General features: G+C 41.5%; 1 protein-coding gene across 1 annotated transcript in view; it reads left to right on the top strand.

Annotated features, from left to right (window-relative positions):
* The first annotated feature begins 3,071 nt into the window (after positions 1–3,071).
* Positions 3,072–14,268, top strand: part of Armc1 (armadillo repeat containing 1) — a 32,903-nt gene continuing 21,706 nt past the window's right edge. The window contains exons 1-2 of the mRNA XM_021195829.1: positions 3,072–3,242; positions 8,477–8,697. Of these exons, the coding sequence (XP_021051488.1) occupies positions 8,515–8,697 (183 nt within the window). The 5' untranslated portion in view covers positions 3,072–3,242; positions 8,477–8,514. The remainder of the gene's footprint in view (positions 3,243–8,476; positions 8,698–14,268) is intronic.

Here is a 14,268-nt window from a genome sequence, read left to right as displayed (position 1 = left end):
TTTTTTTTTTTTTGTTTTGTTTTTTTGAGACAGGGTTTCTCTGTGTAGCTCTGGCTGTCCTGGAACTCACTCTGTAGATGAGGCTGGCCTTGCGTGCATCACCACTGCCTGGGAACTCTTATTCACAGCTGTTGTCCTGTAAACTAGTCTGTCATCCATGGAAATCGGTATGGAAGTTTCCAATAAACTATAAATCAATCTAAGAGACATTTGCACATTACTGTTTAATACAGCACTATTCATGATTGCTAAATGATGGCACCAAGTCACCTGGATGAAGAAAATGTGGTATGTACATATAATGGATCTTTTCCACCACAAAGGATAAAGTTATATTGTTTGTAGGAAAATACACATACCTGGAGACAATCATATTACATGAATTAAGCCAGTCTCAGAAAGATAAATATCATATTTTCTTTCATTTGTGGTTCTTACGGCTGCTGGCTAGTCTTGTGTTAACTCATTTCACACACTAACAGAGTCATCTGAAAGTAGGAAAACTTAATTGAGAAACATGCCTCCTTTAAGACTCAGTTAGTGATTGATGGGGGCAGGCCCAGCTCACTGTGAGTGGCTCCACCTTTGGGCTGGTGGCCCTGGGTTCTCAGAAGGCTGAGTGAGCAGCACCCCTTCGTGGTCTCTGCATCAGCTTCTGCCTCCAGGATCTCCCCTGTTTGAGTTCCTGTCCTGTTTTCCTACAGTAATGGAAACCCTTCCCTCCCAAAGTTGCTTTTTGGTCATGGTGTTTCACTGCAGCAATAGAAACCCCAACTAAGACACTAGATTTTATATAATCACATAAAACCATGAATGCATACAGAACATGAAAGGAGAAGTGAAACTGTTTGGGAAGGGTAACTAAAAGGGAGAAGAAACGGGCAGGGGGATAATATAATCTATACCTGTAAGAAAATTAAAAACTAGATTAAAATTTCAAAACTGAAAAAAAGATTATCTGATCTCAAAATGCCAGAAGCTGATGCTCTTTGAGCACCGTGAATCTGAGCTCTTTGAAGGGCTGCTGTGTTTTTTTTTTCTTTTCACTTTGAACCATAGCTAAGACTGTCTCTGGCACAGTGTGTGTATTCAAAAGGCGATTGTTAAATAATAGTACAGGGATCTGAATACTGTCTTAAGCAACGGCCGTTGAGAAACTTTACATACCAGTCTGTCCTGTGGCAAGACCCAAACAACGAGTCAAAATGGTAGGTAGCACAACTTCACAGGTGTCAAGTTCTGACACTTTTAAACTAGAAATGTGAATTCATAAAGACTTAAAAGACTTCCCTGAGGCTTGTGATCCATTCACAGGAGTTTAGGAAGCACTAATTAATATGTTGTTAAGGCTTCCTTTGCTTTTTAGTTCCAGCCATCTTTTCTTGGTAATGGCATTTTGCACAAAGTTTAGACTCTGTGAGCTTTAATGGCATCAGTGTGAATACATTAAATTTCAGATGGTGAACTTCCAATAGCTAAAGACTTTGTGAAACATATTTTCACTGGTTGGCTCAAAAAAACCTGTCATTATGTACTAATTCTGAAAATACTATATGTCTTTTCCTAACAGGCAGATTAACATTAGCAAAAACAGCGAATTTACCTTTCTGGATCACTGAGTCATCTTTTATTAGAATATTGGGCAATTCTTCACTTATTCAACTAGATAGGTTATGCTGGACTGGATGTGCCCTTTGGACTTAGTATATTTACTTTTTTTTTTTTTCCTGCTTTCTACATTCACTGTTTTAAATTTAGGCTCAATGTTCTCTTACCACCAACCCCTGTCTTGGCTTTGTGAATAAAGTACACAGACTGGGTTTTGCCCGTAGGTGAGATGGTATTTAGAGACTGGTTTTTGCCCACAGGTGAGATGGTATTTAGACTGGTTTTTGCCTGCAGGTGAGATGGTATTTAGAGACTTGTTCTTGTTTTCTACCAAGCTTTACTTTGCTCTTGTTTTCATTTTGGATTTTAATAATAAGATAACCAAGAGCAAGGGCACATTAAGAAGCTCAAGAGATAGGCTCTTTTGTTCTTCTTTTTCTTTTTAAGTCAAGGTTTCTGTGAAGCCCTAGTTAGCCTAATCTGGGCTTGAGCTTGAAATGGTCTGCCTTCAGCCTTTACCTACTTAGTGCTCAGATTCCGCCGTGGTCTGGTTTATAAATTCACTTACAAAGTATTGGATATAATAGCGTAGAGTACAGTCTGGGGTAATGTCTTCCACACCCTTTCCAAATTAAAGCCCTTTCAAATTCCTTGTAGCAACAAGAATAACAAAATCTCTGCAACTTTAATGTATGAGCAACAGGTCAGAATCAGATTGTAGAAACGAACATCAAAAAGGAGTGTGGGTGGGTGTATTATTTTCAGATTAGCCTGCGAGACTTGGATTACAGTTTCAAAAATACTTTGGAAAATAAAACATACCTAAAGCAACTCCTTGGTAACTACTATCGATAAAACAAGTTTACTTTGATAAATAGAAAACAGCATTAACAAAACTTCATGATGAACCGGAGAAATCTCTTAACAGAAGTCTCTGACAAGAAAAAAAAAAAAAAAAAGACAAAATTCTTTTCAATGTCAAATCACTTAGGCCAACCCAATAAAAGCATTTCGCATCCCTAGCTTTGCTTAGAAAGCGGCAATGACAAGAAATGAACGAAATCCAGAGAGGCCAAACAGAGTGTCGTCGTTCATAGTAAAAACCACAAGAAAACGTCTGAAGATTCTGGGTAAAGACTCACAGACGTGGATGAAGGGTTACAGGTTGTTTTTATTAGACCTGGAAGACTAGCTGAGGATGAACTAGTCGGGTTGAGTGTCTGCACACAGAAGCAGAAGCCCTTCCTGCCGCGGGAACCCTGGGAATCGAAGTCGCCGAGGCGCGATGGATGTAAATTTGTTTAGCACTCTGGACGGCGAGCCCTTGGGTCCAATTCAGTGTTCTGGGTCCTCATAGGTCCGGTCTAGTTCACCAATGAGCTACTAGGTTTGAAAACATCCCTTCTCTGATTGGGTATCCTTCCTCACGTTGCTTCATTTTCAGCCAATGGGATAATAAAGCCAGCAGAGGTGACAGGGTCACCGCGGAGCCTGCAGCTCCTCCGCCGCCAGCGACTCAGCCCTGTGGTTCTTTGAGTCGGGCCGCGGCTCGGGGGTCTCCGCCGCCCATCGTCCGCCGTGGTGGGTGCGGCTCTGATGCTGCGGCAGGCTCCGGACGCCCGGAGCTCTGGAGGGTACGTAGCCGGGGCCGAGGTGGGGCCGAGGGGCCGCTGCTGCGCGGGCCGGCCGCTGCGCCCGCCTCCTGCCGGTATCCCGCGGGCTGCCTCGGCCGGCTCCGGACGCTTGCTCTTCTCCCCGCCTCCTTCTGACCAGCCAGCCCGCCCTACGGGTAGCGGGCGACCATGTCCCGGCGTTCTTTCTGTAAATCTGCGAGTCTCTGCGCGCAGGCCTTCCTTCAAGAGAGACTCGTGTACAGTGGTGGGCATTTCTGCACTTAGCTTGCTCCTTTGGTGACACTATCTCCTCGGCGCTTGCAGTAGACGTTTCCCACTGGGTTAGTTCTGTGCTTGCATGGTACTTGCCAGACATTTTTACTGCCTTGCAGTCTTTCTTTCTTTCTTTATTTTTTTAATTTTATCTTTTCACCCTGTTACCCGCCCAAAACTGTTACCTGAAGAAACTGAGGCTTGGAGACGGTAATTCAATTCCAGAAGAGTTCCAGTTAGTTAATCCCAAGGAGAAGCCAGATCGGGTCTCGGTGTTTGATGGTGGTAGTTGCTTTCCAACTCCACTTAATCATTAAGGATTTAGGATAAGTGTGTGCCCGCCGCAGCTCTTAGCACGTGAGGGCTAAATACTTCTATTAACTAAGTGGTGATTCTTAGCTAAAAGAAATAGGAATACCTTTCGGACATCTGCCCATACACTGATGTCTCCGCGCGTCTCTAACTCCGTGCTTCAAGACTTCCTGCCTGACAGCGGCATCCTCCTCATCTGGAAGCTGGTTGGACATCTCAGATTCCCAGACCCACTTGCACCCCACTGAGCTTGAACTTACTTTTTGACAAGGTGCCTTAGTTGATCGCAGTGTCCTTAAAGTTTGAGGAGCGTTCTGTTTGTCCACATAGAATCGAGGAAGAGAAAATAAGTTTGGGTCGTGATGGAATGCCTTTAATCCCTGCGTTGGGAGGTACTGGCAGGCAGATCCCTCTTAGTTTCAGGCTCATCTCCACTACATAGGTCAGCCAGAGCTAAGTAAGGAGAAGAAAAAGTAAAGGCATGCATCCAGTGCACGGTCACCTCTACTCAGGCTGAGATACAGAAAAAAAACGAGGACGAAGCTTTTGTCACAGTTTTGTCATTTGCACGAGGTTTCCCTTTTCAGAAAATGAATGTGTCTCTTGAGAGACATCAATATTAACTGTTTGAGAATTGTCTTGTAATCATGTAATGGACATCAGGTGCAGGCTTTAGAAGTGAAAGAGCGGATTGAGACAAAGGGGATGCTGATTGACTGACGGCTAGTCAGAGTCAAAGAACCTTGTGTGTTTTATACTCAGTTTGGTGAGGCCTGTGTAATCCCCCACCCCAGTTTCTTCCATTTGTCATGAAGATCTTCCTGTTACTTTTGTATTTATTTTATTTTATTTTTTTTGGGAGGAGGGGTAGAGTTGCTGCTACTCCCAGTTTTCCCAGTTTATTCATTTGGTTATTTGATAATAAAGCTGAAACAAACTGCCAGACTCACTTATCCTAATTCTCAATAATTAAAGATAGTGTTTCAGAGAGTTTTAGTTTTTAGTGTTTTAATAATAATAAAAAAATATTTTCTATGATTGTTTTGACTGCATCTATGTCTGTGCATGTGCCTGGTGCCAGAAGGAGGGCATCAGATCCCCAGGAACTGGAGGTAGAGTTGTAAGCTCCTTTCTGGGTGCTGGGACTTGAAGCTTGGTCTGGAAGGTCAGCCACTATTCCTAACTGCTCACCCATCTCTCTAGCCCCACTTCCAGTGCTGTGCTCAAAGGCATTAATTTATATACCAGTGTAAAGTTTCAGGCTCTTGTTTGCACCAGAAATTATTTGATGTGCATAGGTCTTGGGTCTTACCTTCAGAAACACCTACTGATTTGGATAGGCCCAAGAAAATTGTATTGTTTGACGTTGTCAGGTCCACACTTCTTGACATTAGTGGTTTTGATGGAAACTACAACTAGCAAAGAGATGAACAAGCACACTTGTGTATGTGCTAATGTGGTATTCATTACAGAAAGGAAAAGGGTTTTTATTTGATTGTTTTAACCTTTTATTTGTTTGTGGTTCATTAGCTACTATAAATGTGCTCAGGACAGCATTTCAGGTTATTTAAAAATTATTGTCCTTCTTTGTGCTGTGTGCACGTGTGTTGTGTGTGTGCACACACACTTGTATATGTATGTGCCTCTATGAATGCCTGTGGAGGTTTGAGGTCAACTTTGAGTATATCCCTCCATCTCTTAGTCTTCCTTTTTGAGGCAGGGTCTTTGCAGAACCTGGAGGAGCTAAGCTGGCTAACCCGTGCCATACCTTCTATCTGCCTCTCTAGCTCCAGCGCTGGGATCACCAGATGTGTAAAACCAAGTGCTTGCTTTTGTTGTTTTACACTGGTGCTTGGGATTCAAGTGCAGGTCCTTGTGCTTGCTCAGTTAGCACTACCCACTCAGTCATCGCCACAACGGTCAGTGTATGCATGTGTGCACATAGGGTGCACATCTGTGTACTTCTGTGGAGGCCAAGGGTCTTCTCAGGCTCCCTCCATGTTACTTTTTGAGATGGGGTCTGTCAGTGAGCCTCCAGGGATCCACCTGGGTCTTTCTCTCCAGCTAGGATCATATGCTGCTCTGCATCTAGCCTCTACATTGGTGTTGGAAATGCACTCAGTGTTCATTGCACAGCAGGTACTTTATCAACAGAACTATCTTTCCAGCCCTAAAATTATTTTTTTAGTGTGATACAGAATAAATACTTTTTTTTACATTAGCATACAAAGTAATGGATTCCACGATGGCATCGTCATACATTTTGTATGTTGCTCTCATTAATTCCTTTCCTACATTTATTTTGATTTCTGCTAAATTTGGAATAGAGAAGTGTGGAGAAAAATCCTGCAGTCATCAAATATAACTAGTTATCAAATATAACAGCCTGTGAAGGAAAATATTTCTCTTAAACAATTTAAGTTGGTAGTTAATTTAAGTTGATAGTTAACAAAGAATATTCAGTATATAAGTTGGGCTTCAAGTTCTATTTTAAAAAAGATTAATTTTTAATTATATGTATTTGCATATGTGCCCATGGAGGCCAGAAGAGGGTGTCAGATACCCCAGAAATGGAGTTACAGATGGTTGTGAGCAACAGACATGGAAGTTTAGAGCTGAACTTGGGTCCTCTGCAAGAGCGGATTGTGCTTTTAAACACTCGCCACCTCTTCATCTCCAAGTTCCACCTTTTAGTGGTAAACCTCTGACATCCTGTCACTCCAGAAGCAGGTAGAGAATGTTGGATGTCTTTCTCCCAGCATCCTGCCTTGTGCCCCTCCCTCCTGTTTTTCTTTTCTTGTATGCATTTATGACACTAGCGAATGAAGTTAGGGCCTCAGCCCCAGGCCAGTTGCTGTCTTCTAGTTTTGATAGGCATGGTCATGCAGTCTCGGCACTCAGGGAGCTTGAGTACAGTGCGGGGTTAGCTTGGGCTGTACAGTGAGACCTTGCATCAGAAATCACAGTAAGGTAAAATAAAAATTGGTTATGTGAGCTCAGCAGTCTGCAACTAAAACATTGATTATTTGAAAAGGTTCAGGCCACATAGTCAAAAAGGGGTGTCTGTAACCTGATGCCATCAAGATACTAAGATAAAATGAACTTTTGACATTGACTAGCCTTGCTTTGAAGTTTTACATTAAATCTGTAATTTGGAGGGCAAATCTGAGCACTCCTGCCTGCATTTCTTACCTTGTCTAAAAGTTGTCATTGCTGTGCCATTTGACCTACAACTCTCCTTGTTTTGGTGTTGAGTTTCTGACTCTTCCTAGGTAGACCCCAGTCTGAGCCCTTATCAGTTGGGTTTGAGGATTGGAAGCTTTAAGATATTTTGACTGCACACCATTCTAAAGGAAGAGGAAGATTATATATAACATTTAAGGGATGATCTCCACTGAGTAGTTATTGAAGGATGACAGATAAAAACAGATTGTTACAGTGTCAGAGCCTGGACACTGTGAAAAAGCCACTGTTTGCTGTGTTTGGTTTTGTTGTAGTGTGTGTGTGTATGTGTGTGTGTGTGTGTGTGTGTTAGCATGCATTCATTTACTGTATCTAGGTTTATGCACATATTGGTGCACGTATGCCACCATAAACCAAGGGTGGAGGTCAGAGACAAGTTGTGGGATGGGTTCTCTTGTTCTGCTGTTTGGGTTCCAGATATGGGACTTGGTTGTCAGGTTTGGCAGCGAGTGCCTTTGCCGTGGTCTCCCAGATTGCTTGGTTGAGGCACAGATCAGAGAGAAGCCCTTTTTCATTTTTTTCTTTCTTTCTCTCTCTTTCTTTCCGTCCCCGTCTTTGCAATTGAGCTCAGAAACTAAGTAAGGTGTGGTAGGCAGTGCTCTACCACTTAGCTTGTTCCTTGAACAAAATTTTCATTTTGAGTCAGGGTCTTAGTAAGTCACCCAGGTAGCCTTGAACTTGAGAGCTTCCTGCCTCAGTTTCTGAGGTAGCTTGCATTACAGGTAGGCCACAGTGCCTGGCAAGGGTCTCCTTTGGTGTTCTCCTTTTCTTTAGGAGATTTTATCTTTTGTAGATACAGTTTGCTGTGTGTCTCTCCCCGCTCCCTCCCCAGAGATGAATAAGAAAAACCCAAGCTGTCAGCTTACTGCTTTTCCTTGAGGCATTTTTTTTTTTAGGCCTAGAAAGGTCTTAGGAGGGAAAAGTCCTGGCAGCGTTACAGTTTGAAAAGGAGAGCAAAGGTTACAAGCTTGTACATAATACCATGTTTATTGGAACCTTAGTGTTAAAATATGTATTGCTAAAATGGGATTTATTGGAATATTGAGGATGGCATATGTGCTTTTGCATATATAAATAACTTGATTGCTTCCTTCAGCTTATGTTCATTTTATTTTTCACAAGCTTTAGAATTGCCAGTCCTTATTTTTTGTGTGTGATTTAGATTCATCTGCTTCTTTCTAAAGATATTATAATGTAGTTACTTAAAGGTACCAGAGCTAGGCACAGAGGGTGCTTGTTTGTAATCCAAGCTTTTGAGAATCAGAGGCAGCGGGATGAGGAATACATGGACAGCATCAGCAATGTAGTGAGTCTGAGGCCAGTCTGCACTGTGTAAGTAAATAGACAAATGGAATCCTAGTCTACCTTGGCAGACAAGAACTGATTTTGTCAACCTGACTTCTACTCTTTTTTTTTTTTTTTTACAGAATTTAAGAAGCTTTTATTCATGTGCATGTCATAGAAGATGAATTCATCCTCTTCTACTATGAATGAAGAGCCTGATGCTTTATCAGTAGTTAACCAGCTACGGGATTTAGCAGCAGATCCGTTAAACAGAAGGGCCATCGTCCAGGATCAGGGATGTTTGCCTGGCCTTATTTTATTTATGGACCATCCAAACCCCCCTGTCGTTCACTCAGCTTTGCTTGTAAGTTGCTTTTAATACTTTGTTTTGTTGTTTTAATTAATGCAAATAAAAAATTTCAAAGACCTTTGATAGCATGGTAAAAGACTAAGACATTAGATTATACAGTCTGTATTCTGGCATGTAAAAAACATGGAAACCATGGCATATATGTAGTTCTTCAACACAAATAGTAACATGTTGATTTTGTTCTTTAATGTAAATGGTAACTATAACACATATAGTTATAACATGTTCTGACCCTTGATATTTTCAGTTAACGTGGTGATCTGTTGTTTGTTTGGTTTTCTTTTCTTTTCTTTCTTTCTTTTTTTCTTTTTTTTTTTTGACTTTTTGAGACAGGTTTTCTCTTTGTAGCCCTGGCTGTCCTGGAACTCACTTTGTAGACCAGGCTGGCCTCGAACTCAGAAATCCGCCTGCCTCTGCCTCCCAAGTGCTGGGATTAAAGGCGTGCGCCACCACTGCCCAGCGTGTTTGGTTTTCTTCTTGACATGGGATGTGTTGTTGTGTTGGTTGGGTTGTTCTTCCAGCTCTTGGGCACAGGTTATCTTTTGACCGTAGGTATATATACATGGTCACACCCAGCCTATTACTATTTTCATCCTGCAAACCCCCTGTGTATGTTGAATGTGTAGTGTGTGTAGCTGGGGCTCAAACCCAGGACTTTATGCATATTTGGCAAACCTTCTAATGTTCTCTAGGTCATCAGTTAAGAGAATTCTTGAGTTCAGAAGGTTACTCTTTAGTACAAGAGGTTAAAAATCAGGGTGTCATGGATTGTAAGCACATGTTGTACTGGACTCACCCAAATGATATATATATATATATATATATATATATATATATATATTTTTTTTTTTTTTAAATTTCATGATAGCTTTCTTTGTTGGGGAGGAGAATAAGACAACATCTTACTTTGTATCACCCGCTCACCTAGAACTCGCTATGTAGTCCCAGACTAGACTTGCACTAGTCATCGTGGCCCAGTCTCCCAAGTACTGGGATTACAGATGTACACTACCTCATCTGACTTATAACAGCTTTTTCAGATTTAACTTTTATGCCATCATAAAGGTCATGTATTTAAAATATACTCTTGAGTGGCTTTATTCACAGAGAGTGGTACAGTCGTCATTGTAGTCAATTTTAGAACATTTTTATTTTGTTATATTGTTTGAGACATAGTCTTTTTATGTAATCTACCTGGAACTTGAGATCCTCTTGGTTCAACCTCTCAAATGTTGGGATTGTAATGCCCTCCAGGAGGGCATTACCACATCTTACTTTAGAAGTTTTTATCACCCAGATATCACCAGATTGTACTAGAGATCTCTTACTCCCCACTTCCATCCCCATTATGTAGGCAACACCGATCTATGCATTTGCTCTTCTGCAAAAATGCCTAAAGAGTTTTTATGTAGATAAAATCATATAATGTGTGACTTGGTGGCATTTCTTTTATTTATATTATGTTGGAACAGATATCTATACTCAACAAGTTTCAGCGCTTTGTTCCTTTCATGTCTTGAGAACATTCCATTGCATAGACATATACTGTTTTGTTTTTGTTTTTCCATTCACTAGTTGGTGGGCATGACACTTACTTTAATATAAGGTAAGGAGGACAGATAAGGAAAGAGAAAATATGCAGATAAAAGCTAACAATTCAAAAGGAATTATGGGAAACATGGAGGCTAGGGAAACATGTTATAGAGCAACAAGACCATCAGACAGATCCAGAATGGAGGAATTTCTGAGTGACATAAAATGTGGTACCTTCAGTGGTAGTAATACAAAAAGGACAGGCAGCTGGGAAGAGAGTGCAGTGATGATAGTTGTGTGTGGTTTTAAAACCTGTTACCTTTGCCTGGGGTTGCCCGAGCTACTAGCCCCTCCTGGCTTCCCTTTTGTACTACCCACCTGTGGTTTCAGGAGGCAACTGCACTGCCATCCCATTCCTGAGACTCTTGAATCCTCTCTTTGGATAAAAGACACACGCACACGCGCGCGCACACACACACACACACACACACACACACACAGAGAGAGAGTTAATTCCTTTAAAATTACCTTCTTGGCACAAGAAGGTAAAATATCTTGCTAGGCGCAGATATTTCTTGCCTGGAAAAGTGTACCCTTACCAATTTATTATCTCCATCTTTCCAAATGTGCCCTAAACTTAGTGGCTAGTCCCACCTGGCCCTGCCAGACAACCTTGGCCACCTGCCTGCAGCAGAGGCAGCAGACCCTAGCTCTCCTTGAGGCCTTACATAATTGTTGTGCTCTTCTTCCTCCAAAGCATGGCAGAAAAACTCCCCCCTCTTCCTTGCATCTTTTCCTCCTGGGACCTGGAAGTCCTACCTGTACCTTCCACCGAGCAATTGGCCCCTGGCCTTCTTTGCTGACAAATCAAGAACCAATTGGGGAACAGGACTTTAACCTCAGAGCCTCCCCTTACAGATAGTTACCTTATATGTTTTATTTAAGAGATGTTATCAGTCAAATGTTATTTGTGGACCTGACTTATATCCTGGTTTAAATGAATTCATCATAAACAATTTTTAAGTGACTGGAAGAGAATGTGCAGCATATGGTCAATGACATTAAAAAGTCATTATGAAGGCTAGTTAGATGACTCAGCAGTTAAGAGCTCAGACTACTCTTACAGAGTACCTTAGTTTGTAGTTCACAGGTATACATATAAGCAAAATACCCTTATATGTAAGGTAAAACAATTTTTAAAAATGTCAAGTTTTTGCAGCCAATAAGATATCTTGGCTGGTAAAAGTACTTGCGACCGACCAAGCCTGATGTCCGGAAGCCACATGTTGGAAGGAGAGAGCAAACCTCTGCTAGTTGTCGCCTGACTTCCAGGCAGTGTGTTCTGGTCCCGGGGCATGCACACAAAATGAATAATGTAAAAGTCAAATTAAAAAATGAATGCTTTAATGTGTGGTGGTAATGTTCTCATGTGTAGTGGCACAAACCTTTAATCCTGGCACCTAAAAAGGCAGAGGTAGGCATCGCTTGAGTTTGAGACCAGCATGGTCTACATAGTGAGTTCTAGGCCAGCTAGAGATATATAGTGAGACTCTTGGTCAAAGCAAAACAAAACACCTTGCTATTGTGGCATTAGTAACTAGTCAGTAAAAATGTGTTGAGACTTGAAGAAAAGGTTGTTACTTTTTAAAAAAGTCATTTGTAGGATTTTCTTAAATAATTAAAAGCTAATTTCTTCCTGAGCATGGTGTCACACACCTTTAATCCCAGCATGTGGGAGGCAGGGGCAGGTTAGTTCCAAGCTGGCCAGGTATATAACATGAGAACATCTCAAGACCCAAAACAACAACAAAAAGACAAATTTCTTAGAGATGTAGTGAAATAGATCAGTTATGACAGGAGAGAGATGAAACCAGATTGTCCAGTGACTGATGCTGAATGATGGGTACATGGGGTCACCACACATTTTCTTGATACAGAGGTATGCTCCATATTTCTGTAAGAGATGGCTCTGTGTTGGTAAACTTTGCACATAAAAGGTGGAGGCAGGAGAGTCAGGAATTCAAGGCTGACAAATAATCAAATAATAGACAGAAACAACGTAAAGGAGGAAAGGTTTCTTTTCTTTTCTTTCTTTTTTTTCTTTTGAGGGATGTAGTTCATGGGGAAGGCATAGCAAGAGCAGCTTCAGGAGATGGGAACATGTGGTGAAGCAACTGAACAGAGGCCTAGGGATGGGTCTCCTCTCCCCCACAATTAGTTTAGGCAGATTTTCCTAAAAGAGTACCGACTTCAGAATAGCTGGTTCAACTCTTTTTTGTTTGTTTGCCTTTTTGTTTTTTGTTTTGTTTTTGTTTTTTGTTTTAGAAACCTGCCCTGTCTCATCTTTTTAGTTTGGGATTACAGGTGTGGTGCCTTCACAGCTGGCTGGAGTAGGTAATTTTTTGAGGAGAATTTCCTAAGTATAGAAATTAGAATAAGCTGTTTACTGTTGGGGAGGGTAAAATTGCTCACCAGTGCTGAGAACTGCTTAGTGCAGTGGTATTGGATTAATATGATCCTGTGGCTGGATTATTAAACTACTTTTCTTCCCACTTCAGGCCTGCTATAGGCTCTGATGGCCTAATAGCTGGATTTACCCAGGGTTGGTACTTGGCCAGGTAAGTTGGGCAGAATGGCTGTAAGGTACCTAGAATAGGATCATGGCAGGAGTCGGTAAATGGTGAGGTTATAGGCGCCAGCCTGAGTAGAAAGGGAGTTTGAAGAGAAGGCAGGAACCAGTGAAGCCTAGAGGCCAGTGGGCCAAAGTTCTAAACAGGATGGCAAGCACGTGTACGTTTTAGTGGTTGCCCTTTCAGAGCATAACTTCAGAACTTCATTGAGTTCAGTGGTCACTCCCAGTTTTATAATATGCATTTTCAATTTACTTGTCCACATTTAACCTGATCATATGCTTTATATATGATGTAAGAATCACACAACAATGTGCTACACCTTAATGTACCATATAGACATCATTTGTCTTCACCTTAGGCACTGATATTAAATAGGAAAACTGGTTCATGGCTTCCTTGTCAGCATTAGGCTTCCACCTGCGTGTTTTTCTCCCATCATTGTGTTATTTTCATCATATATCATACTTTGTCTGTGTTTCTAAGGCATACATACTACATACTGCTTTAAACAATTAGTGTTTTTTCAGTCTGTGTGTGTGATACTCAGGGTTGAACTAGAACCCCATACATACTAAGCAAGCACCTAGCTAAAGCATTTAGTTAGCTCTAAAATATATTTAAAAATGTAAAATATGGTTATTTTTTCAGTTTGTTTTTGTCCACGACTAACCCTCACTTGAGACCTGCCTGCTTCTGTCTTTCTGATGCTGGGATTACAGGCATGTGTTACCCTACCCAGTTTCAAATATAATGCCTCTTGAAAGTTTGGAGGATTTGCGGTAAGGGAGGACTAGGAATTGGAGTGCTGTTGCCCTGTCGTCCAAGCTTGTCTCCATCTTTGGCTTTGTTTGGAGACAGGGTCTCATTTATACCTGGCTGGCCTGGGCCATAACCTTGTAGACCAGGCTGGCCTTGAGCTCACAAAGATCTGCCTTTCTTTGCCTTCAAGGCATGTGCCACCATATTCAATTTCAACTGTCGTTTATATTTATTCTTATCTTTCCCCTATCTAGTGTTCATAAAGAACAAATAAATCCTAAACATGGACTGAGATTTGTACCAACATCTTTTTTCTTTTCCTGCCTGAGGAACGTTCTTTTAACATTGCAGTATAGGTTTGTTATCATTTCCCTATACTTAAGACTATCACTGCTGTTTGCCTCGTGTCTCACTCTTATAGTCCAGGCTGGCTTAGAAATTACTATGTAAATCATGCTTGCCTGGAACTCAGGGCAATCTGACTGTCTCAGCCTCAGTGTGCTGGGGATACAGGAGTAAGCCACCATATCAGGTGATTTCTAATAAGAAAAGTGCTGGACTTGTTTGAGCGTTTTTTATGCTTCTTTGTGTATGTGTGTGTGTGCGTGTGTGTGTGTGTGTGTGTGTGTGTGTGTGTGTG

This window comes from Mus pahari, chromosome 4 (assembly GCF_900095145.1).
Source record: "Mus pahari chromosome 4, PAHARI_EIJ_v1.1, whole genome shotgun sequence".
Taxonomy (NCBI): domain Eukaryota; kingdom Metazoa; phylum Chordata; class Mammalia; order Rodentia; family Muridae; genus Mus; species Mus pahari.
This window is presented reverse-complemented; position numbering and strand designations above follow the sequence as displayed.